At 41.5% G+C, this 26,496-nt stretch overlaps 1 protein-coding gene across 7 annotated transcripts in view; it reads right to left on the bottom strand.

Moving 5' to 3' along the window:
• LOC149560803 (DNA-directed RNA polymerase I subunit rpa43-like) overlaps positions 1–26,496 on the bottom strand; it is a 169,069-nt gene that overhangs the window by 46,314 nt on the left and 96,259 nt on the right. For all 7 annotated transcript variants that reach the window (XM_089824828.1, XM_089824827.1, XM_089824829.1 and 4 more), the window contains 2 exons: positions 21,436–21,548; positions 21,092–21,174 (listed from right to left, as the gene is read on the bottom strand). In XM_089824828.1, coding sequence (XP_089680954.1) covers positions 21,092–21,174; positions 21,436–21,548 — 196 coding nt within the window. The remainder of the gene's footprint in view (positions 1–21,091; positions 21,175–21,435; positions 21,549–26,496) is intronic.

Genomic DNA, 26,496 nt, shown 5'->3' with positions numbered 1-26,496 from the left:
AACACATGTTTTATTTTAAGTCCCATGACAGAAGATGATGCTCTCCAATTTGCAATACTCCATTTAGAGGGAGCAGCACATGATTGGTGGAACCATGAACACATTTCATTAGGGCATCAAAACATAAAACCCTATGAAGAATTCTATCAAACACTCATGAACATATTTTATGATAATGGATGGTATTGCGAAGAGCTAACTCAACTCAGACAAACTGAATGGTATTTGAAGATAAGGATTCTGAATGGTATTTCCAAGGGTCATTAGTTATGGTTCCATACCTTTCTTGAAAGAGACTCACTCGTATGTTTATAGGATTGAAAAACCCCACCAAAAACTTGGGAAAACCACTTGAACCTACAAACTTGGCAGAAGTGATCAAAAAAGAAAGAATGGTTCAATCAAATCCTTCAAATGAAAGATCTAAGAATTCTTCAACAAAGATAGAACATAGACATGAAGACTCCAAAAAAGATTGTAAGGGAAAAGAGTGTTATTTCTACAAAGGATGGTGGAGTCCAGGACATCAATGTCAAGGCAAAGAGGCTCTCAGGCAAAAAGAGGACATAGTGAAGAAAAGGTTATGTTTCAAGTGCAAAGAACCATGGGCATCAAGACACAAGTGTGGCAAAAGGAATCAAATCCATAGAATAGAAGCAATATTTGACAAGGAAATAAAAGAGTCGTAAAAGAAAGTAGGGCATGATACAAGAGATCTCAATAGCATCCAATCACAAAATGAAGCGGAAAAGGGATGGACATTTGAAGAAATTGAACCCGATGCATAAATTTGAGAATGAAGTTTGAAACCAATATTAGAGCAGAAAGGAAACAAAATGGAATAAGTATTTAGGAATTTATTCACTTTAAATTAGTGGAAATTATCTATATCTATTTTAGCAAGATCAACAAGTAAGATGTGTGAACAAGTAACTCTTTATCCAATCCAAATGAGAGTTTGTAATGAAACAAGCAACTACAAACATATTAATGCAAATGCTCAGTTATATTTACTCATACTCAAATCCTTGTATGAAATTAAAGAAAGATCATACACTTCAGAGGCTTGGGAAGGAATAAAGTCTCTCCCAAGGATTATAAGAGATGGAAAGTCCTAAAGGGATATCCATAGAGGCCTTAGGATGACATAAATTCTCTCCTAAGGATTACATAGAGATGGCTAGTTCTAAAAGGATATCCGTAGAGACTTGGGGCAAGATAAAGTCTCCCCTAAGGATTAAATAGAGATGGATAGTCCTAAAAGGATATCCATAGAGGACTAAAATGGGATAAAGTCTCTCCTAAGGATTATAAAAAGGGAGAGTCTTAAAAGGATATCCATAGAGACTCGGGATGGGATAAAGTCTCTCCCAAGGATTATGAGATGGATACATCCTAAAGGGATATCCATGAAGGCCTGGGAAGAGACAAAGTTTCTCCTAGGGTTTATAGAGATAAGAGACATCCTAAAGGGGTGTCCATAGAGACCAAGGTAGAGATAAAGTCGTTGCTATGGATTAAAGGGATAGATGCGACCTAAAAGGGTATCCATAAGGTCTTGGATGAGATAAAGTCTCTCCGAAAAATTTGAAGGTGTACTCATTAGGACTCATCATGTCACAAGGCAATGCATAGCAAGCAACATGGAAGTACTACAATATGTCAAGATAAGTTTTGCTTTTTGAATTATCCTTAGCCTTGTAAATAAGATATTGTGATTTTTCAAATTGATAAATTTATAGATATTGTCATTCTAACCTTAAGTTGACATTGCCATTTCAGGATCATTGGATATTAAAGTTGTAGCTTCAGTCGGATTAATTTGATCGAAGATACATTGTTGTTATTGGTAATCATCATTTCCTATATATACTTATCCATGTTAAATAATATATATTGTTGTATATATTACATATATATTATTATATATAATATATATATATATATATATATATATATATATATATATATATATATCTGTAATGTCCCCTTTTTCTGGGACATTATAATTCTTTGTGGCCAGCTCACTTTGCCTAGGCTTCAGGGGCGAAAAGGTTCTGTACGGGGTTTAGTTCGAGATTTGGCTTAGACATTTCCAATTCCAAACCCATCGGAGCAGTTTTGGCAGGTTGTCCAGATACTTACTATTTTTAGTAAGTAAACAGAGCTCAGTATTCTTGATATCCCAGTGTTGATTTGGAAGCGGCTCGCCAAGAGCTTTCCAACGAGATATTGCACATGCTTATCCGAGTTCGTTTGATCAGTTATTTTAATGCCTGATGATTATGTGAGTTTTAACTTAGTGACTATTAAAGTTCATTTAATGTGTCACTTCAATTTTAAAAAAAGGTACTATGTCACTTAAGTGACTAAAGGACAAAAAGGGTGTTTTATCCCACATTGCCTAGAAGAGCGTGCATCACATTAGGAAAAGTGATAAAAGGTACCACAAGCTGCACATGAGGGGATATGAAGATTATATTATTGAAAACAAATAGTAATCTGGGAGCTGGAAACAGTTGCTGGTTATTTCTTTGACGACGCAAACCCTTGAAGAAACTTTGAAGGTTGGACACAAACCTAGCCTTCTTTCAGGTTCTATCTATATTGCCAATCTAACTATTATTTCTGTTTGTAAGATTGGATATTCTGAATTGTTGCACGTTATTGTATTGCTGTTGTATAATACAGTCACGCATTTTGGGTTATTTGTATTAATCTGCTGGTTTATGTATAAATTTCTGGATATTGGAGGAAATAAACACATTTTTCTGGGTTTTCTTATTTGTATAATTGTTGGTTATATATACCAGTTTAAGTTCTGAAATTTGTATCAAATACTGGATTACTGTTGGGATTTTAAATTTGTAAGTTTTAATCAATGGTTTTAGTGAATATCCGGAAAGGGATATTCCAAGTGGTATCAGAGCTTAGAATCCTACCATCCTGTGGAAACACACGAGAGAATTTATAAACAAGTATTCTGAATTCTGGTTGCTTTGATGTGACTGGTTTGAGAATTTGAGGACGAAAACCCTCAAGTCTGAAAACAGGAGCTGGACGTTACCCCATGCTTCTTTCAGAGTTGCAGTTGTATGGTTTGGGCAAAAATCAGAAGTAGAGTTTATATGCTAGCAGGACTGTTGCCATCGGTTTGAGAATCAGTAACTGAGTTCTTCCTATCCTAAGTTTAGAGAAACTTAACCAGACGAGCATTCATCATTACCACATCTAGAAGACACTTTGATTGGCAGGATTTACTTGTTGGTTGTATGAAAGTGTTGGTTGGGCGTCCCACTTTGGTTTACAAGTGGTTTAATGGCAGAAGGAAGACTGTAGTGTATGTTCTCGACATTGGGAAGCAAGCCAACCATTGTAGCTAGGGCATTAGGTTACCACGGCATCTTTGGTAATGATAACATTGCGAATGGAAGTGGCTCACGTCTCCAGCAGTGAGGTTTGGTAGTGGAGGGCAATTGCTACACGGGAAAAAATAGGTATTCCCAAGTACGTAAGAGAACAAATGATTATTGGAGCCGTCGTGTCATGAGAAATTGGAGTCGGGTCGACTTTTCCTGAGACAATAACAGATATCGTCACCCCTCGCTGGCATTCATGACCCAGACATATGAGTTTTGATATTCACCGCCACTGATACAGGCACGTCACACGGGAAGTAAGTTTGCGGGTTGTTTGGATTGAATAGAGTTTATCACAGTCATTGAAGCTTACGGGGGCAGTTTAATATTTGTTGTGTGAAAGAAGTATCAGACATTAGCCAAGGCCACGAGTTTCATACATTATGATTTAAATCACCATAACACAGCAATCACAAGATACACAGGTTTTTCCTAAGTCGCGCCAGCAATTAGAACCTGTTCCTTGTTAGACGACAACAGTTGTGGGCAGTGAAACGATTCACATTTTGGCATTCACACGACAGCTATCTAGAACATGAGTTGTGGAGAAATCGTGAGAAGAGTACCAGTTAATATGGGGTCACAGTTACAATAGAACATTTCTTCCAGTTTATTATCCACGGTTATACATATTCTGAATCGGGTTGGACACCTCCTGTAACAACAAACGACTTATATTTACTACTGGGTTATATGTATACAAGTCGACAACATCATTCCATTTACTGACGTGATTGAAATGCTATCCATTCCAGTCTTGGCTTGGTAGGCATTGACAGCGTATGAAAGGAGGTGGTAACCGCTCAGGTAGAGGCTATTATCCATCGTAAGCTACAGGGGTCTTTCATATGTGCACAGGCGTGGTAGAATCCAGGGTTGGTTGCTGTCAAACGCAGGTGCCAGATTATTTCAAGGTGGTCCGAACTCGAGTCTGTACATTTTTAAACTTCTTTCAGCACTTCTCTGGCCTTTACTGTATACTTCATGCAATAGTCTGAGTTATTATTTTTATGGGATGTTTCAATGATCTGGATTATGGACTGTTAGGAAACTGGGTTGTGAAAATGCCTTCATACATTATATGAATGTGCAAGAAATCATATATATTTCCGCTGTTGGTGAAGTTTTCAAGTGTTTGGCAAAACGGTGCAGGGTTTAAGAAAATAAATTAATTTGCAGTGATATCTAAACTCATTAAGGCTACCTTCAAACTGTTTGACGAAATTGTCCATGAAATCTAGCACTGAAACAGCAACATATCTTTGCTTACTGTTGGGTATCTTAGTTCTATCAGGAGAAGTAAAGACAGGTTTTGTAAGAGTGGCAGTTCAAGTAATAAATGACTAACAACTGATTGACAAAATGCCTATTAGTAACCTGTAACAATTTGAACACCAAATCTACACACAGGGTATCACAGCGATTCTTGTATTCTGCATTGTGACATATTCAGATATCCATTTCAGGTGAGTTACATATTCGGCTTGGTGGCAGTGACAGGATTCAGACGTTTTCTTGTACTTGTTAGACAGAGCTCCATTTGGCAGTGTCAATGAGATTTTCAAACATTTAGATTATCCTACCTGCTACGATTTTTGGTTTCCAGAGTACCTTTCAGTTATGCATTTTGACATGAGTTTCTGTCTGCTGTAAGTGATCTTGTATGCCTTCAAATTGCATGCCCTAAGCTATTGAAATTCGGGGCAGTTATTAAGGAGGGTCGAGCTGCATATGGAAAGATTGTGAATCAGAAATCTGGCCTCAATTCTTCCTGTTGTGAGTGTGAAGGGAAGAAATCCAGATTGTTATGAAGCCCCCTGGAAAATTTACACACTACAGATCCAGACTTCTTGAATACTGAGACGACAGTGAAGAAGGACAACTGCAAGGCATTAACCCGATTATTGATGGCTCATTGTTATTAAATGAGGCAAAGACATTGTGGAGAATTCGTTGAAGTATAAGTTCGGAGTGCAGATAGCAAATATCAATTTCACTACAGAGGTGCCTTCTAGAGTTGTGCAGAATACTTGATCAGTCAGCGGTTCGTGAATCATATCCTGTCTGATAAGTTCACACTAAACTGGAAGGATATGTGTACTTTACATTTTGGGTTGTTAATAAGGACAATTTTTTGAAGTCAGTAAGTACTGATATTGTAGCCAAAACAAAGTAGAGTAATCCGAGTGCAACCATTATCAGCTATGGGAAAAGTCAAGAAGGATATTGACAAATGGCAGCATCAGTTAGCTAGAGACTTCCAACTCGATATTAAAACTGAAGTAAAAAGACTGTACGATGAGTATAACAACTTTTCATCAAAGCTTCAAAAAGACTTGCCTTTCATGGACTATATGGACTTTCAGCTAGAGCTGCAAAACAAAATGGATTTAATAAGAAACAAATACTATGATTTGGCTCGAGATCTCCTTGCAGAGGACAGTTACAAAAATTTGCATAAGGAAGACATTAATCAACTTGATAGTAGTACAGAAAAGGAAGAGCAACCTTTGCACAATAATATGCAAAACAATTGTTTACCGTACTGGTAAAGAAAATGAACGCATACAGACAATAGAACACGAACAGCAGAATTATATTCGCATACGCCAGACATATATTATGCTTCATAATATTCGCAATAGTAGATGATTCATGCTTTACAATGATCCCAGACGGGATATAAATACTACCGCCGAACCTTCCCGAAGGAGTCTGTCGGCTACAAATATTCTATCTGCTACAAACTATTTACCGTCAGCTACAAAATATAGAAACACCGCCGGACATCACCCCGTCGGCTACAGAATACAGAAACACTGTCGAACATCACCCTATCGGCTACAGAATACAAAACACCGCCGGACATCACCCCGTCGGCTACAGAATACAAAACACCGACGACCATCATTCCGTCAACTACAGAACCACCGCCGGAACCATCCAGTCGGCTGACACCATCCCCCCCAAAAAGAAAAGTCGTCTCTGGACGACAATTACAAAATATTTGAGACAAATTAACAAACAAAATATATCATCAGAGTGACTACAACAAGAAAAATCTGCTTCTGTCCCATCGCTTCACTTCATCCCGTGCCTATAGCCTCTACTAACACAATACTGTCTCCTGAAGCTGACCTTGATAGCCACCTGTGCTGCTTTCTCTGCTTCCAACACTGGGTCCACTAAGCTAAGTGTCGTTGCACTGCCTCCAACTAGATGATTAGCTCCTTCCGAGCTCTCTACGCATCCACCAAGACAGCCTCCCGGCCAACACCTACTCCCACTGCCTCTGGTACACAGAAATTCCATGCCTGCAGCCACTTCAACTCTTCTCAACTGGTCAGACTCCCATGACTGATATCCGCAACAACTGAGGGTCCAGGGGGCAACGATGCCCCTCGCTGCCAAGACCAAATTAGCACTTTGCAACCCACACAGAAATGCACGGAACACACCATTTCTATCATTTTCTGCCGATTCTACACACTTTCCGGCAACCATGGATGCGTCCCCTTTCCTTTGGCATCATTTCTGAAAAAACTGAGTGGTGAGCAGTCGAATGACATGATTAACAAAATGACCTCCCCTATCACTTGTTAATTGTAACGGGATTCCATACCTTGTGATGATCTGTTCATAAATAAATTTCACAGTGCTAACGGCCGAGTTATCTGGTAACGCCCGGGCCTCGACCCACTTGGTCAGGTACTCCGTTGCAACAATGATGTAGCGGCACCATCGAGTCTTGCTCACCCTCAATGGTCCAAAGAAATCTAGTCCCCATCTCTCAAAAAGTTCCTACGCATGAGAGGGTTGAAGTGGCATGAAATCTCTCTTCAGCGGCTTCCCGGCCCGTTGGCAAGTGTCACATCCGACGACCCATTCCCATGCATCATTGTACACCGTCGGCCACCAGAGTCCGGCGAGTAATATCTTTCGTGCAGTGGTGTCAGGTCCCATGTGTCCTCCCGTGGGACCCTCATGTGCTTCTTTTAACACCTGCGGTATCTCTTCTTCCAATACACACCGCCGAAGAATATGATCCGGCCCCATTTTGTAGAGCAACCCATTGATCAATTGAAACGTACGACTTCTGATTATCAACTTGCGCCTATCATTTGGTGCCATCCCCGTGGGAAACTGTCCTGTTGGCAGGTACTCGCCAATACTCATGTAACATTCCGGCAGTACCCCAATCTGAAACAGTTGTGCGTCAAGGAAGTCGTCATTCACACCATCCGTTGGTTCCCCTGTTTTGATCCACGACAGGTGGTCGGCGCTGACATGTTTCTTTTCCGGCCGGACAATGATTTTGAAAGTGAATTCCTGCAACAGTAGTAGCCATCTGCTGATCCTCCCTTAGATGACGGGTTTGTTAATCATGTACAACAGGGCCTGGTGATCAACATAAAACACAAACGGTGTAGCAAGCAAATAATGACGGAATTTTTGTACAGCATAAACCATTCCCAACACTTCTCTTTCAGTTGTGCTGTAGTTCTGCTCGGCCTTTGAGAGCAACCAGCTGGCAAAGTATACAGTTCAGACCGCCGGTGCAGGAGTTCAGACTGAAAGAACAGCTAGCATGGAGAAGAATTCAAGAGTGTTGGCATCGGGAATTCGAGTTGCAGGCCCTTCCAGTTCCAATAGCAAGAAACAGAAGACCAAGGAGGAACTCACTTATCTCACCGTCCAGTTTGAGAGTCTTAGTGGAAGCGAATGCCAGAAGTGGTGGCAGGAAACCCCTGAGGCAAACCAAATTAAGCAAATTTTGATGCGGGCGCAGGTACATTGGGCTATTCAGCTTCCCATCTTTTCTATCCGGTTGTTCGAATCAGTTTTGCGCACCATGATAAAGACATATAGCGCTCCGAGCAGAACGAGTACATTCTTGTACAAGCAGCATCACATGACAGTATCTTTTAAACCGAGGGATTTCACTAGGGTTTTCGGCATCCTTGGCCCTGATGGGAGGAAAGTGGAAATCAGGAATCATAAACTGTCATGGGAACGGAAGGAGCATTGGATAGCTCTAGTATGCAAGGATCTTACAACTGGGGAGAGGGAGATAGCAGTTCAAGGGACAAAGTGCAGAGGGCTTCGCAGAGACTTTATTCGGGAGGGTCATTGGCGTTGTATCATGGATGTCATCAAGAGCAGGTTGACAGGTGCCACCCGGGCCTCAGATATCGCATTGCCGCAGATTGTGTTTATGAATGGTATCATGCAGGGAGTGGTATATGATTGGGCCTCAGTACTTGCCGACAGGATGGAGGAATTCATGACGCTTCAGCACCGAACATTTTTTATGCCTCACCATGCCATCGGGTTGTTTCTAGAAGCTGCAGCTAGCCAGATTCCAATGGATGGCTTTGAGGCTCCTCCAAGGGGCAAGTTGGCAAACGGGGAGCCTCCCATATTCTACTGGCGACACTTAGATACAGGAGGATCAGCAGCAGGTCACAAGAAAGTACTTCGAGAATTGGCTCCTTCCGGAGAGACAGATAGCAGACGGGAGGGTACTTCCATGAGTGACAAGGTTGAGTCCGTGATAGAAGAGGTGAACACATCGGCGGAAGTTGATGGTGAGGCAGCAGGTAGTGGGCCCACATTCTTTACCCCTCCTCAGCTGTCAACTTCAGCGCACTTGTCTACCTTCTCGACAGTCATTCCGGCGTTTGGTCAGCACCGTGCCCCAGTTCTTATGACTCCTCCAGCAGAGGCAGCTGTCCCATGGACAGTAACGGAGGTGGCCCCACTGGCACTGACGGATGATGTCCCACGGACAATGACGGAGGTGGTTCCACAGACAGTGACGGATGTCATCCCACGAATAGTCGCCGAGTCATTGCCAGCGGCTGTAGCGGAGGTGATTCCAGTTGTACCAGCAAATGTCACCGTCACAGTCACACCGAGAGCACAGTTGCCACCGCCACAGTTTGAGCCGCAGGTTCAGTTGGAGGTCATTTATTGTGATGCAGTGGTCACTGTTTCATCATCCCTTTTAGCAAAGGCCGAGTCAGCCCAGCCAGTACCGGAGACGGACATAGAGCTTGCGCAGTTTGACCAACCGGAGGTGATGGATAGAGCTAGTGAGTTTTTGAGGCAGCAGTTCCGACTCACTCCGGCGAAGCAGGGTCCGTCCATTCAGTCTCCTAGGCGTTCAGGAACATCACCAGCAGTACCAGAGCCTCAGCTTCAGGAGGAGGGAATGCCACATGTCGTGGTTGCGCCAACAGCAGAGAAGGCGGCACCGGATGTGGGCATGGCTCCCGCTGATGAGGAGGAGAACAGTGATGCGGAATGGTCATTGGAGGCCTTCACCAAGGAGGACTATGGGTCGGATGAGGACAGGTGCCGGGATTACCTCAAGACTATGAAGTCTGCATTGAAAAGGGACATGATGTGGCAATTCAGGCCCTGACTTGGCGGAGGGAGTGGCACTTGATCAGAGCGTATATCCGTGGGATTTTTCCTCGGTGATTTCGGACTTGCTTTATAGACAGGGGCTGGCCGGCGACGAAGACAGCTAAGATGTTGGCAGATTGGGCCACTGAGCCGGAGTTGGGACCTAGTGACACTCCTATAATGAAGCTGGCACATGAGATTGTGGGACTATACAAAGATGTTTACTATGGTCGGCGTGCAGAGGCGAACAGGGTTGCAGCAGAGAGATCATTGGCAGCTGAGACTGAGGCTAGACAGAAGCTAGTCGTCGACTTGGCCAACCAGCAGGCAGCATGGGCCACCGAGCGGGCAGCACTACTGGCAAATTTGGCAGCAGCGGTGCAGGAGAGGGACGTGGCTAAGCAAGGTACGGAGGTAGCGGTTCGCGATAAGGATGCGGCTGAGCACGAGATGCAGTTAGCCAGGACGCAGGCCATGGATGCGGCACTTCTTCTAAAGGAGGCCGTCGAAGTTAATTCTCAGATTCAGACAGATCTCCGCATCAGGACAGAGCAGGTGTATGAGTTACGTCGCCAGCAGCACACTTCTGGGACGCCCCCTTCTCTCTAGTTTCTTCTGTGTTCTGTAAGTTGTCTCCTAATTTTGTTAGTCGTCAGGAGACGACTGTTTTTTTTGCGGGGGGGTGGTGTTAGCCGACTGGATGGTTCCGGCGGTATTTTGTATTCTGTAGCTGACGGTCCGACGGTGTTTCTGTATTCTATAGCCGACGGTCTGGCGGTGTTTCTGTATTCTGTAGCCGACGTCGTCAGTAAATAATTTGTAGTGGGTAGAATATTTGTAGCCGACAGACTCCTTCGGGAAGGTTTGGCAGTAGTATTTATATCCCGTCTGGGATCATTGTAAAGCATGAATCATCTACTATTGCGAATATTATGAAGCATAATATATGTTTGGCGTTTGTGAATATAATTCTGCTGTTCGTGTTCTATTGTCTGTATGCGTTCATTTCCTTTACCAGTACGGTAAACATTTGGTGCCGTTGCCTTATGAATCTAGAAGGTGGGAGGAATGAAGATTAATGCCAAATCAGCTTAACAAGGATCGGAATAAGGTCAAGGGGAAAGATGGAATCCGTACTGCGCAAGAAAATTTAATTCTGGCACAGCAAGCCGAACGCCGAAGGAGATTTCAGAAGATTGCCGACAAAAACCGTAGCGCAGAAGAATTGTTGGAGGAGACTCGGCAGCGGGTGGAATTGGTGGAAGAAGCACAGGAGGAGTTCTTGAATTTGTGTTCGCCGAGGGAAGAAAATTCAAACGAAAGAGCATCAACTCGCACGGCTCGCAGTGCCGACGGAGCACGAGTGTGGAGTGACCTCTTCAGGATAGACTTCCGTGGGAAACAATTTCGGAGGATCCTTCTTCTTCACCAAGGTTCGCAGCTGTCAACACCTCCGGTGTGGGAGTGCAGACCGCCGGTGCAGGAGTTCAGACTGCAGGTGTGGGAGTGCCAACCGCCTGTGTGGGAGTGCCGACCGCCAGTGTAGGAGTGCAGACCTCCAGTGTTATGGTGGGACCCGAAGAAAAACTGCCGAAATTTGAAGGTGATGGTACAGCCGACCCCATCTGACATTGTAAGACATGTGAGACGATCTAGCGGGCAAATGGAATCACAGATGCCGACGAATGGGTCAGGTAATTTCCGGCAACCCTATGGGGTGTCGCGATTGATTGGTTTTCGGATATGGATCCGCAGAAGTTGGATACATGGGATAAGATTAAAAAGGAGTTCTTGGCGGAGTTTAAACTCTTGCGGGATGATAATGAAATCGTAGCGAAAATTTTCAATACCAAGCAGGGGAAGCACGAAACTCTTCGTGTCTATGCCACGAGATTAAAAGACTTAATAAACAAAATGGAAAGCAAGCCGGCGGACGGATTGCAGAAAAGGTGGTTTGTGGACGGCCTACGCTCACAGTTGCGGAGGAAAATGAAAATTGTACCACCGTCATCATATGTTGATGCTTATAACAGAGCACTGGACCTTGAAAGTGCGCACAAGACAAAGAAGAAGAAAACTAGCTCCTTTGACTCTGATGACGACGAATCTGCTGGAGATGATAGCAACGACGACAAAGGTAGTAGCAAAAAAGTTCGTGCCTTACAGAAGGATATGGTTCGAATGATGGAGTTTAAAAATATGCAGAAAGAGCCAAAATGTAGTGAATTGTGGTGCACGGAATGTAAGACCGACGGTCATACTAAAGGATCGTGTCCGAAGAACCAATTCTGTGACATCTGTCAGATCATGGGACATTCGACAAAAGACTGCCCCTTTAACATGAAAACAAGAGGATCTCCACAGATGCTTCTCACACAGGAGGCTTACCCATCAGGTGATAACGCAAACACGAATGTCGCGGGCGCTACATCTGGAGGATACAGGAATAATAACAGAGGGCAAAATAATAACAATAATAATGGGAGCCGAAGTCGAACTCAGTATGATGCAAACGGACGGCCGATCGTTCAATGCCGAGGGTGTAATTTGTGAGGTCATTTTGCGTGGGATTGTATAGCGGCAAACACACCGAAATTATTATGTAGATGGTGCGGACCCGACGATCACGAAGATTCCAAGTGTCCAAAGGCTGGAGTAAACTTGATCATTGTTGGCACGGATGTAGAGGAGGTTCTGGCAATTACACGGAGGCAAGCGGAGGAAAAGTGAAAAGTGGGGGAAGCGCAGGCGAACATTGCAAAGGCATCGTCGGTGGGGACATCTCAGTTGAAGGATATCACCGGCACCTTGGCAAGGAACTTTGCAAAACAAAACATTGTATGACAGATCTTACAAACGCAGATACCGGTCAAGATAAGTGACCTTCTCACAATGCCCCAGTTACGAACGGCCATTCTGAATCATACACCATTTCCGAAAGCACCGGAGGACACAGGAAGGGATAGTAGGGAAGTGATGACAACAGACCCAATGCTGCTGGCACTCACATCCGGACGGCATCCGGCGGTCGTTGAGATGGGGATTTTGGGAAATGTTTTGACAGACACAATTGTCGACAGAGGGTCCGACGTGAATGTGTTGTCAGAGGATACTTGGAAGAAGTTGGGAAAGCCGACATTGTGGCCACCTGCATTTCAGTTGCTCACGGCAGACCAGCATGGAATCAAACCGTTGAGAATCTTGAAAGCGCAACTGGTAACAATTGGTACGCAACCATTTTTATTGGATTTTGTGGTCATTCCATTAAAAAGAAAAGGATATGATGCTATTCTGGGACGGGATTGGTTGGTGCAAGAAAAAGTAAAACATGATTGGAAACGAAATACCCTATCAATGGAGCATAGAGGCAAAAGATTCACAATTGACCTACATACACAAATGGTCGGTGAGGAGGCAGCATCGTCAGATTCAGAGAGTGACGACGAAGCAAAGAGGAGAATGGAACCAGACAAAGGAGGAGTATTGAGACTTGATAGAGGATTGAATGACGACAACCTAGACTCGGTGAATGGCCTGTTCCACTGGCAGATAGAAGACTACAAACTATTTCCAAGTTGCAATATGTTAACAGTCGACGAACGTGAAAAAACATAGGAAGATGAATGTCCGGAGGAATGCAGGGAAGCGGAAGAAGGAAAAGCTGCCATGGTTGAAGCTGAGGGGAACAACATACAGTCTAAACATAGAAAAACAAAAGATCCCACTGCCCGGTACATGGTGAATGGACCGCACGGAATGAAAAGGTTACACCGCAACATAAAATTAGTGAAAGGGCACCGACAGCAAGAAAATAATCTAGTTGCGCGACGACCGTAGGCACAGTGGGTGACGGAGGTGGCATAGAACAGACGTAAGGTGTACAACAGTCGGAATGAAATCAAAGTGGAAAAGTTTAAGGGCAAATGGGTTGGACCATATCAGATTCGTAAGGTCGGCGACAATGGAGCAATCAGATTATCAACTTTGGACGGGCAGAAGGTACCTCCGACAGTCAACGGATCCAAATTCAAAATATATGGTCCTAGGAAGACTCTGTCATTGTTGCAGAAGGAGACTCCCTCGTCGTTGCCAAATGGTGACGGTCAGAGGCAAATTTGAGGTGCTTTGTATATTTTTTGAGAAAAAAAAAAACAAAAAAAACAAAATTTAAAAAAAAAAATTGAAAAAAATAAAATGAAAAAACAAAAAAAAGAAAAATAAAAAATAAAAAATATTTTTTTTAAAAAAAAGAAAAAGAAAAAGGGGGCCGCGGGGCGGGCAACTCTCCGCGGGAAAATCCCGTAGGCAATTCTCCGCCGGAGGGACCCACGAGCATATGTCCGCGGGTAACTCCCTACGGGAGATAGCCCGCAGGCATATCTCCGCGGAGGTTGTCCCCCAGTCACCTCCCGGCTGTCTATCTGGTCCGCGGAACCAACCCGCGAGGTTGTTTTCAAACCGCTCAACTTGCAATTTCCCTCCGCGCTCACCTACCGTTTGGTGCATTCAGCAATTTATGATGAACTATCGGCCATGGCAAAGGATCATCAGCAACAGGAGGGTCATCATGTTATGCAATTGATACGGGACTTTTTACTCGAGCTTCCTCCTCAGATCAAAACCTTAACTTTTTGTCTTTCTGTCTAAACCCTTGGCGAAGATCTGATCCATGACTGTAGTAGCCGCAACAACACCTCTGCCTGTGTCGAACTTTCCACCCTGTGAACCCAGCTCATTGTCGAAGTCAAGCTTTGTGTTGATGAATACGCTCTCTACACAAACATAATGGGATGCTTCACGTTCTCTCAAGCACATACGTCTCTCCATGAGGACCGACCTAGGAGTGGCATGTTGGAAATTAGAAGGCGAAAAGAATGAGAACCTGCGGTCACTGAATTGGGGGTTTCTTTAAAAAAATAAAAAATAAAAGAAACGACGACAGATTCAAGTTGATTGGAATGAGTTATAGCTGATGCCAAAGGAAAGGGGACGCATCTGTGGTTGCCGGAAAGAGTGCAGAATCGGCAGAAAATGATAGAAATGGTGTGTTTCGTGCATTTCTGTGTGGGTTGCGAAGTGCTCGCACTCGGGACGCTGCCCCAAGACCCCGCGGGGGCGTTGCCCCCTAGACCCCCAGTCGTTGCGGATATCAGTCGTGGGAGTCTGACCAGTGGAGAAGAGTTGAAGTGGCTGCAGGCATGGACTTTCTGTGTACCAGAGGCACTGGGAGTAGGTGTTGGCCGGGAGGCTGTCTTGGTGGATGCGTAGAGAGCTCGGGAGGAGCTAATCATCCAGTTGGAGGCAGTGCAGCGACACTTAGCTTAGTGGACCCAGTGTTGGAAGCAGAGAAAGCAGCACAGGTGGCTATCAAGGTCAGCTTCAAGAGACAGTATTGTGTTAGCAGAGGCTATAGGCACGAGATGAAGTGAAGTGATATGACAGAAGCAGATTTTTCTTGTTGTAGTCACTCTGATGATATATTTTGTTTGTTAATTTGTCTCAGATATTTTATAATTGTCGTCCGGAGACGACTTTTCTTTTTGGGGGGGATGGTGTCAGCCGAATGGATGGTTCCGGCTGTGTTTCTGTAGTTGACGGAATGATGGTCCTCGGTGTTTTGTATTCTATAGCCGACGAGGTGATGTCCGGCAGTGTTTTGTATTATGTAGCCGACAGGGTGATGTCCAGCGGTGTTTTTGTATTCTGTAGCCGACGAGGTGATGTCTGGCGGTGTTTCTATATTCTGTAGCCGACGGTAAATAGTTTGTAGCAGATAGAATATTTGTAGCCGACAGACTCCTTCAAGAAGGTTCGGCGGTAGTATCTATATCCCGTCAGGGATCATTGTAAAGTATGAATCATCTACTATTGCGAATATTATGAAGCATAATATATGTCTAGCGTATGCGAATATAATTCTGCTGTTCGTGTTCTATTGTCTGTATGCGTTCATTTTCTTTACCAGTACGGTAAACAACAATAATAATGGCACCAGTATACCAGCAGGTAATTGGGGGACAGAAGTATCCCATGGAGCTGTTTACACTAGTCCTTCTGATGAGCATGTTAATGGCCCATGCAGTAGAGTTAACCAAACCGCCAACGTTGGCAACTCCAACATCTTATTTGGTGACATGGAAATTAACTTGGATGAATTTTACGGTGATACCAGGCAAGAAATTAAATCAGATTTTGAGAAGCAAATGGACAGCGGTGTTGGCAGGACAGATAATCTAGCACACATCGAGTTAGAGGATATATCTGAAAAATGTTGTTTCCCCAGGTGATGAAAAGTCAAAAAATTCTATGGAGAACAGCCCACCTATGTTTGAAGGAGATGGCCAAAAATCATTATCACTCCTTGACTTATTAGATATGCTTTTGGTCAAAGAGGACAAGATTGTCCAAGTGTTGACGAAGTTGGATGATTCTTCCAATTTGATTGAGGATCTCTTACGGAAGATTGTGTTAGGAGAGAGGCATGGGAATGTTTGCGGTATCACAAGTCCTCTTTTACATACTATCTTTGAAACATTGAAAATGATAAAATTTGAGTACTTGCAGCTATTAATGGATAGAGATCTAGCAATCAAATTTGGAAGGGACAAGGAGAGTGAGGTAGATGAGCTATGCCTCCAATTGAGCTTAACTCATTATTCCATCCACCAAGCTGAAAATCAAATAATTGAGGCAGCCACTTATGAAAAAGATGACAGTGGTTCAAGGGCACAAGAAATCACACAAATCATTGAAGGAATTCATAAAGTGGGTAGATGTGAAGGCAAACAATGTGATTCAATCACGTGTTCCCCATTTGAGACTTCCTATGGTGAAAAAAACTCTATGGATCAGCAAGTTGATGAGTCTGAAAATTCTGATTTTTATGACAGCAGCTGTACATCTTCACATGAGCACATGGCTAGTAATACCACAAGTGAGGACTATTTAGAAATTTCAAGTAATGATGAACTTTCCTTTTATGAAGACCTTGACATGAGCGAGAGTACTTATGATGGAGTAGGAAGTTCAGATTTATCCTTAGCATGCTCGGAGGGATTTTTTAGCTTATCCAGAGTTTTATCACCTAACTCTTATGAGATGATGAAGGGCTACTTGTTGATTGGTGATTTTACTTGTTGGTATATTCCAACTATCAGTGGTTTGCCTGTGTATGATGGTAGGATATTTGCTGATTCTATTTGGCCTTCAGGGGTCAATGAGTTATTTGCAAGTGAGTGGGGAGAACACACATTACCCTACATTCCACATGAGGTATCTCCATTTTTATTTCAGCAGGGTATTGAAGATAGTGTTAGCACTCATGATGTTGGTGATTCACCAACTGCTCTTTCATTTACCCAAGATCATGTTGATTGGGTGGTTGGGAATCCTGGTGTTACTAGTATCGTACTTCTGGCGGATTATGTATTGTTGCTACACAGGCGCATAATTATGATCTGTGTGTTTCAGCCTTCTGACAAATCAGAGCTCTAGAGATTTGGATTACTCCATTTCCACCAAGGTGATATAGGGGTGGAGTCAGTTTGGCCGGATCTATCATTAACATCGGTACAAATGTTACAGGAATTGGTCAGTGGGTTTTCAAAGTTCAAACAGTACACGAGTTCTCGCTTGGGATCCAGGTGGAGCATCCCTATGTATTACTCTTTATCGAGGAGCTCGTTGGAGAGTTTGGTTGCTATCATTTTGGGGTGAATATTGGTATATTGCTGAGCTCCCATCTTCACTTCACAGTAGAGACTCGCAGGCTCACTCATGGAGTGAGACATTCATTCTGAATGAGGATATTGGTATATAGGGCAGCAGCAGATGGCAGTTGGTGACCCTTAATGGTGAGCCTTGGGATCCTGGCATTCAATTATTTGGCACATTGATACCTCTTGTACTATTTCACCATTCTGGAATTGGGATGATGCATGCTGGGGTACATCGACTGAAGAGTAGAACCTCATTTTCGAGGCGAGTATGGGATCTTGGCATCTGATTTTTGCAAGTATGAGCGGATTGCTTGGGGGCAAGCAATCTTTGAGAAGGGAGGCTTTGTAATGTCCCCTTTTTCTGGGACATTATAATTCTTTGTGGCCAGCTCACTTTGCCTAGGCTTCAGGGGCAAAAAGGTTTTGTACGGGGTTTAGTTCGAGATTCGGCTTAGACATTTCCAGTACCAGACCCATCGAAGCAGTTTTGATAGGTTGTCCAGATACTTACTATTTTTAGTAAGTAAACAGAGCTCAGTATTCTTGATATCCCAGTGTTGATTTGGAAGCGGCTCGCCAAGAGCTTTCCAACTAGCTATTGCAAATGCTTATCCAAGTTCGTTTGATCAGTTATTTTAATGCCTGATGATTATGTGAGTTTTGACTTAGTGACTATTAAAGTTCATTTAATGTGTCACTTTAATTTTAAAAAAAGGTACTATGTCACTTAAGTGACTAAAGGACAAAAAGGGTGTTTTATCCCACATTGCCTAGAAGAACGTGCATCACATTGGGAAAAGTGATAAAAGGTACCACAAGCTGCACATAAGGGGATATGAAGATTATATTATTGAAAACAAATAGTAATCTGGGAGCTGGAAACAGTTGCTGGTTATTTCTTTGAGGACGCAAACCCTTGAAGAAACTTTGAAGGTTGGACACAAACCTAGCCTTCTTTCAAGTTCTATCTATATTGCCAATCTGACTGTTATTCCTGTTTGTAAGATTGGATATTCTGAATTGTTGCACGTTATTATATTGCTGTTGTATAATACAGTAACGCATTTTGGGTTATTTGTATTAATCTGCTGGTTTATGTATAAATTTCTGGATATTGGAGGAAATAAACACATTTTTCTGGGTTTTCTTATTTGTATAACTGCTGGTTATATATACCAGTTTAAGTTCTGAAATTTGTATCAAATACTGGATTACTGTTCGGATTTTAAATTTGTAAGTTTTAATCGATGGTTTTAGTGAATATCCGGAAAGGGATATTCCAATATCGTTATACATATTATATAATAATATATTATATATATGGTTATTTATATTACTAATATATTAATATGTTATCTAGTGATGATTAACCACAAAGACATGTCTCTTCATGAGACATGTTTCCTCCTCTCTTATTTATAAGCCTTCATTTACATATGGAACACAATCAATTACAATGGCAATTGTTAGCACATTTGCAGGGATCCTAGAAATTAACATGGTATCAGAGCCAATTGCAAATGTATTAAACTGTTCAAATACTAATGATAAAGAACACCAATTTGAATTGACAACAAATAAACTATAATGCAAATGGTACAAACATCTCTGTCACGTCATGGCACTTACATATAGTCTAAGATCAGGCCATTTTAGATGGGCGATGAGTATGATTACTTGTTCAAGGTGTTGCTTGTGGGGGATTGTGTATGGGAATGTCATGTTTTCTTCTTAGATTAATAGAAGGATCGAGAAAAGGATTGGAGATATATTCAACAACATAGGGACGTCCATCAAAAGATAGTGTGAATTGACGCGGACAATTAGAAAAGCGCACTTGAGTCCTTAGATGTGGAGGATATGATATTCACACGGGATTGTAGATCATCACTTTAAGATCATACAATAAGGATGTGAATGCCAACATCGCATATCAAAGAGATATAAGGACCATCGATCAGGGGAATCGAATGACATTACTAACTAATACAAAGGAAGCAAGCAATATCCGATGGGAAGAATCAACATGGAAGTTTGTACAGAAGTCTCATCAAAGTAAACAACAACAGAAAACACAGCCAAAGAAAGGCCATTAAAATGAATCAGTGATTGTTCTGACAATACCATAGTCAGATAGTGGTAGAATGTGCCAGGTTAGCCGACTAAGATGACTACATATACCACGGGAGGAAGGCAGAAATAAGGAAACTAAGGTGTGAATAGATTAGAAGATTGGTGTGAGCATAAGCAGATAAACCTGCCAGTGTCTACCAGTTCACGGTACATCATCTATAGAAAAGGACGTGAAAATAAATATAAGTAAAGGAACTACAAACCTTTCGTTCTGCAAGAAAGCCAGTTGAAGGTTAATTTGACTAGACCTGTGATAAGAGGCATCATACTATTCAATGGAATAATATCCAATCACATCAAAGACAGAGATGTGAAGTGAACTATAAATGGAAAGATTGCATATGGTCCCATCTGCATTGTCTCCACTGTACAGTAAATACAGTTGGCGATATGAACATTTGAAAATTTCAACTCCAGATCTAGCATCCGACTCCTAGGTAGATCTAGGACATTACATTGTCATTAGAATCATGAATATAGATCAATCATCAAGTATTTAAATTTGTATTATTTATCTTTGGCATTTGACATTAAACAATGATCAAGTATCATGCTATGAAATGATTTAGTTTTACAATTCTGTATATTTCTATATATATATATATAACCGAACCCCTAAAAGATTTCACGCACCCAAGTACCAGGTTATTGTACCTGAACTGGTAAATCATATCAATTTTCCCAAAACAATTGCAAACCAGTGTGAATTGTTGCCAATTTGTACAAAAAAATTGATAAAACCTTTGGAACCATCCTGGTGAATTTATGCACCGATGAAAAACCAAGGAGCTTCAGTTTACAAATGAATGCTAAATCCTTTTTTATTTAGACGATTTGAAGCTTATCTGTAACTGTGATTGGAGGGTTACCACATCTTGTCTGCTGTAAAATCATTCCAACTCCAAACAAAAGGTAACTTCATCCCTTCAGCATCTTGTAAATCTGGATCATGTCATTTTCTGTTGCCCATTTTAGCAGAGCTGTTTGAGCAGAAATACATAAAACTGCTGCTGGAGGTGCCTGAAAATCGGCTGTGGGTGAATATTGAAGATAAATAGAAAAGTGAAAATATCTACAAATATGTTCTCATGGGGGTGAAAGATGAACGGTTTCATTCTCATATTCCCTTTACAAACCTTTTAACCAACTTTAGTTCTTTAACAAGAACAAATATTACCCTCTTTCTAGCACAGCTCTATGCACACAACATTCATTGGTGTTAAAGTCCAGAACAGAGAAGAAACTATGAAAAAAAAAAGATTTGAATCAGAGCCAGATCTTGAAACTAATGAGCTAATCGTTTTTCATTATAACACTCTTCATCTAAAATTTAAAACTACAAGGAAAGGAAACTCCTATTTGTGAGCTTAGCATTAATTCTCTATAATTCAATGCGATGGGAGTTTTTACCTTTTTATAACAAATTTTATCTTGCTCCCAAGTCTAATTACATGGTTATCAGTAGTGCTCGCCCAGAAGGGGGTGCCATTAACCTGAAAATAGAGTCAAATATATGAAAGCGGCTTTTAGAAAAATATGAAATAAAAAACTCGTATAATATATTAAACCAAAGTAGAAAACTCATAATATATATAAAGCCACAGCAAACTAATGTATATTTTAAAGACATACAATGATATATGTATTCAAACATAGTAAGAAGGATCACTACAATTATGCTACATATGCTCCACATGTAAGTTATTAGAATTACCAATAAAGAAGCTGTGCATTAAAAAACCAAGAGTACTTACATTATCCTGATAACTCAAGTCTTCAGGTATATCTGAAAATGCAATTGCTGCATTGAAGATGCCCAGTACAATGGCCCCAATGTAATCCTTTTCAACTTTGTTCACTGTACCTTCTGTGGTTGGCAAATTTTGTTAAGACAGAGAAATTTATTGGAATATCAGAAGTTTTAACTATAACCCAATTATCTGCAATAAAATGACTAAAGCAAAATAAGTATTGCTCACCATAAGTCGATTCAACATATTAAAGATTTCAAAATATCTTTTAAGATACATACTTATCTACAAAAGTAATAAAACTTAAATGAATGCCACACAATAAGATAATTGCAATCAAACATTAGCTATGCTACAGAAAAACTACCACAAGCATTGATGCTGAGGAAAAAATTGACTGGTATTGCAGCATAAGTAAAAAAATTAGAATCAATTGTGAAATGTGTGCAGATTTATATGTGGTTGGAAGCTTTTTGGGAGATGAGTACAATGTGCATTGAATTTAAATGTGACTCTGCAGATTGTAGTCATAATAAGTCACATGATGACATATATCCATGCTCTATGTAGTTATCATATTGATGCAAGAAAAAATTCCTCCTGCTACAAATTCTCTAACTCACAAACAAACATTACGGATTGCAACAGAATGAACACAAAATCATACATTCAACAATCACATTTACAGCTGCAAACAGAGTTTTCAGTGGCTTCTATTATTCTAAAACCTTAATCTTTTCTAATGGGCTAATTCTTCCCTTAGTCACAGCCCCTCTCCTCTATCTCGACCAATATCATGCTCAATGCCCCTTTCCCTTTCCTCTACTGCACAGCTTGTCTCTTCCTTTTGTACTCTAGTTTTCATCTTTTCTTGGAAGTTGATGTGGATATATAACTCACTTGGAGGTGTTTTCCATTCTTTCCCATTCCTGCAATCTTGTCTTGTGTTTCTAATTCTTTCATCTATATTGCTCCTATGGACCTCCTTATCTTACCCCATGCTGCTTTTTGGCTGCGCCCATATCTGTTCACCTCACACTGGCTTCTCTTTCAAATATTAAAAGTTTGTCTATTCACACCCTTAACTACTTTTCCTTCTCACGGATTCTCTTAAACCATTAGCTTGAGAATGGGAATCATTGTTTACTGCCTACGGGGTATGTTTATTTACTTGCACAGAATAAACAGAAAGTACCATAAAGGACATTATAACTGAAATGGAAATCATACACATGATATTGGGATAGAATGATCAACTTTATTTCCATGTAATGTCATCACAACAGTAAATCTTGGTGCCATCCAGCTACATAAAAGTCTCTAACGTTGGTTGAGTATACCAACCATTGCCAACCTCCTATAACTGACCTCAAGAACTAGTTAACTTTATATTGCCATTTTTTATTAAAACATAAACCAAAAGTATTATTTCCACTAAACTATGGCTAACATAAGCTCCCCCCAAAAAAAGAATGTCTTCTAGACGACAACAACAATAATGGCTGATGTGTACAAAGCAAATATACTGCGAAGCAAGGTGAGGGGACATCCCTAGAGTGGTGGAGGACGTCAAGCACAGGAGCTACTAGAAAAGGAGCCTAAGATCCCAGTTTGCTACCATCTACTTTTCTTGCACTGCCTTTAGCAATCCCAATGCATCCATCAAATCCCTCTAAGCATTTTCCGATGTTGTCGATGCGACTGCTAGTTGTTTCTCATGTCCTGCACATGTTATCTTATCCTATGCCAACTCATTCTCCAACTCCCCCACTCTCATCCGCATGGCTGCCTCTCGCTGCAATGCCATAGTGTGTTCTTCTACCTTTCGTGTTGCCCATGTCATCTATTGTTTCTATAGGAATGTGACTCTTAAGGTCTGCTCTATCCTAGAAAGAGTACTCATCATCCGTGCCTACCCTATGAGAATGTGTGGCGGTCTGGGGGCTCAATCTGCAGTCAACCGTGGGCTTTGAATCATTCCGTGAATTGTCTTTCACACTCTTCTGCCATGAATATGAGGGGTGTCTTTGTTGCCATGGTATCTAGCCTCATGTCCAACTTTCAGGAGAGGTCTTCCACGCCTCGTGTGGCTACTATCATAGCCTCCATCTCATCTAGGAATTATTGTACTGATGCACCAAATCCAGAAATGGAAATCTTCAATACACCTCCTCAATGGCTCTTGTCACTCCTTCATCCTAGAGAGGGGTGGTCCTATGCTTACTTCCCCCTTCTACCTCAATGATCTTTGGCTTTTCCTATGGCGCTAGTGGTACCTCCCCACTCTTCATATCCGCCTATTGTCCCATCAATAATGTAGGTGAGGGTGGTGTGATATCATCCACCTCCATTTGAAATTTCTCCAACGAGCTATTTGTCTTCACATCTATGGCTCTCCCCTCTTGATTTGTCACTACCATCCTAGGGGTTGGAACTGGCTCTTGTACCATAGGGGCTACTTCACATGTTGAAGTTATCGCTATAGTTGCCTCTTGCTCTGAAGTTGTGACTGTAGTAGCCCTAGTGACTACTACTAGCAGAGGTGCAGGTGTGACTACTAATACAATAGGGGTCATTCTATTAATGACTAGTAAAGTGGAGATGCAAATAGTATGGGGCCCCACCTTATGTGCTCTCATCTTTACCAATCTCATCTATGATACTTGGCTTGTCCCCTCTATTGGAACCAAATAGGTCATGGGTGAAAGCTGAGGTGGACTAAATACTATCTTTGGCACGATAGAACTTATGGCATCCTAGTCTAGAACCATAGATGATCTCTCTATGTGTGGTACTAGTATTGATACGACTAGCTCCTCCCGTGCTCCTACTTACCATGGTATGGCCCCCTCCACGTGTATGGCCTCCTCCATTTGTATGGATGCTCCATCTCTAGAACGAGTCCTGATAGAGAAGATCCCTCCCAAATGGGCACAAATGCCATTGGTATGTTATTGTCAGATGCAGCCTTTTTCTCCCATACTTCATCATCTTTGCCACCCATCACCTCCTTCCCTCATGTAGCCTTCTATGCCCTAGTACAGTTACAGTTCCCAAGGCATGGTTACATGCAGAACCCTTCATCCTCCAAACTATCAATCTCGGACGTGAGTGCTTGTGCCTCTTCTCCTTCTGTCCCATCGTCTTCCTTGTCATTATAGTCAACATCTTCTCCTCCTTTGTCAGTACTGGTTGTAACCTCCTGTCTCACCCCTTTCCCGAGTGGTCCTTAACCACCTACAGCGAGTATCCAAATAGAGGTAGTAGTGCATGGTCATCTTTTAGGGCTCAACACGAGTTGTTGGTACAAATTTCCACGTGTTGTTGTGGTACTTGTGTGCGTAAGGGATTCAAGAACAAGGCAATGCCATGATGTGGCATGTAAAAGGTTTTAAGCTTCAGCTGGAAGAAGTCCTTGAGATGTTTGGATAAAACTTGGTCCCGATTAGACACCCTACCATGTTTAGGTCATTCATCAACCTCAAGATCCAAATGGCAATGTCAAACGCTCTACTTGCTCCCATAAGCTTGCTTTACAGCAAGTCCATTATACACTTCCATTCTACAGAAGCTATAAATGATTCTTTTTAACCCTCTATTGTTATTGCTGCTCCAAAGACTTTCCTATTGCCACTTTGAGAGCTCAAGCCCACAAACCATTTTTATAATAATTCCTTATCTTCTGTAGAAATTTTGAGGAGGGATTCATGGCATATTGCCTTTTTTATGGTACACTGATGGGACTCAAATTTCAAAGAAATTTTTGGGCCTCCATATAATAACATTTTCACTACGATAGATAAGGCTTGCTTCAAAACATAAAAGTTGCAATTGGAGACTTGAAGAAGAGATTGTCATCTATAGTTATCACAGTCTAGACAAGACAAACAGCATATCAAAAAGCCATATCACAGAGTAATACCACAAAAGGTGTCGGACGTTGAGGGATAATGCACAACCAATATTTGTAAATCCTATTGTTTTGGCAACAGAAAATAAAGCATGATTTGGCAACACTACTTGCATAGGGATAATCTCATTCGAGAACCTTCTTCATTCAGAATAATGAAGAGTTCATATATTTCTCTATATGGTGATTCACGATAGATGGAGTTTGTAGGAAATAAAAAAATGAGTCTGTCTTGTACGGGAACTCATCAGTTTGAATGAAGAAAGGATCATCATCGTAGGCAAAAAAAAGGGGGCATCCTTGTTGATGGAAACTTATTAGATATTCTACAGCAATACAGTGAATGAATAATCAACGGATGAGGAACATATCATCGTGAATATATTTCTACAAGAGTAATGAGTGGGAATGAAAAAGCCATGTGAACATGATGTTTCCAACTCACAGTCTACCATGAAAAGGAAATACTCCAAGAAATGATAGAGATTCGAATTTGAGAAATCCATGAATGTATGTTCGATAGATTTGGTGATGCAGGTGCCACGCAAATAAAAGCCAAGAAGGTGTGAGTCACAAAATATTGAGGTGTAATAAATCCCTGAGGAGCCATTGGAGGTTGGAAAATATACACAAAAGAATGGGACATTACATATACTTGAAGAAAATATTTTTGATATTTGTGTAGCATGCGAGAGCGTCAAAATCAATTCATTCCTATGCCTTGATGATCAAGCATTTTTCCATATGAAATTATAGGAAATTCAATTCATTCAATTCAATTATTGTTTTATGTTTTTATACATATCTAATATCGCTTTGATTTTGTTGCAGATTAATCAATGCGTAAGGAGGAAGCATTTGTGTCGATATGGAGTGTAGGAGTTTTAGGGACCCGAATATGAGGCTCTCATGTCTGAAGGATATGCGCAGGAAGATAAAGGTTTCCTTTAGGAAGTCTTGACACTTATGCGTCAGATATTCGTAATCGAATGCTCACCCACGGGAAAGGATCTCCATTTTTTCATCTCACAGGGGACAGAATTCACATTTTCGGTGCTACCTATTGTGTGATAAAGTGTCCATATTTATGGTGTTATTCTAAACATATCGAGGCAATTGTTAAAAATGAATTTGATTCCATAAGTATTACCGAA

This window comes from Cupressus sempervirens, chromosome 4 (assembly GCF_028749045.1).
Source record: "Cupressus sempervirens isolate cs-2001-9-10 chromosome 4, ASM2874904v1, whole genome shotgun sequence".
NCBI lineage: Eukaryota > Viridiplantae > Streptophyta > Pinopsida > Cupressales > Cupressaceae > Cupressus > Cupressus sempervirens.
This window is presented reverse-complemented; position numbering and strand designations above follow the sequence as displayed.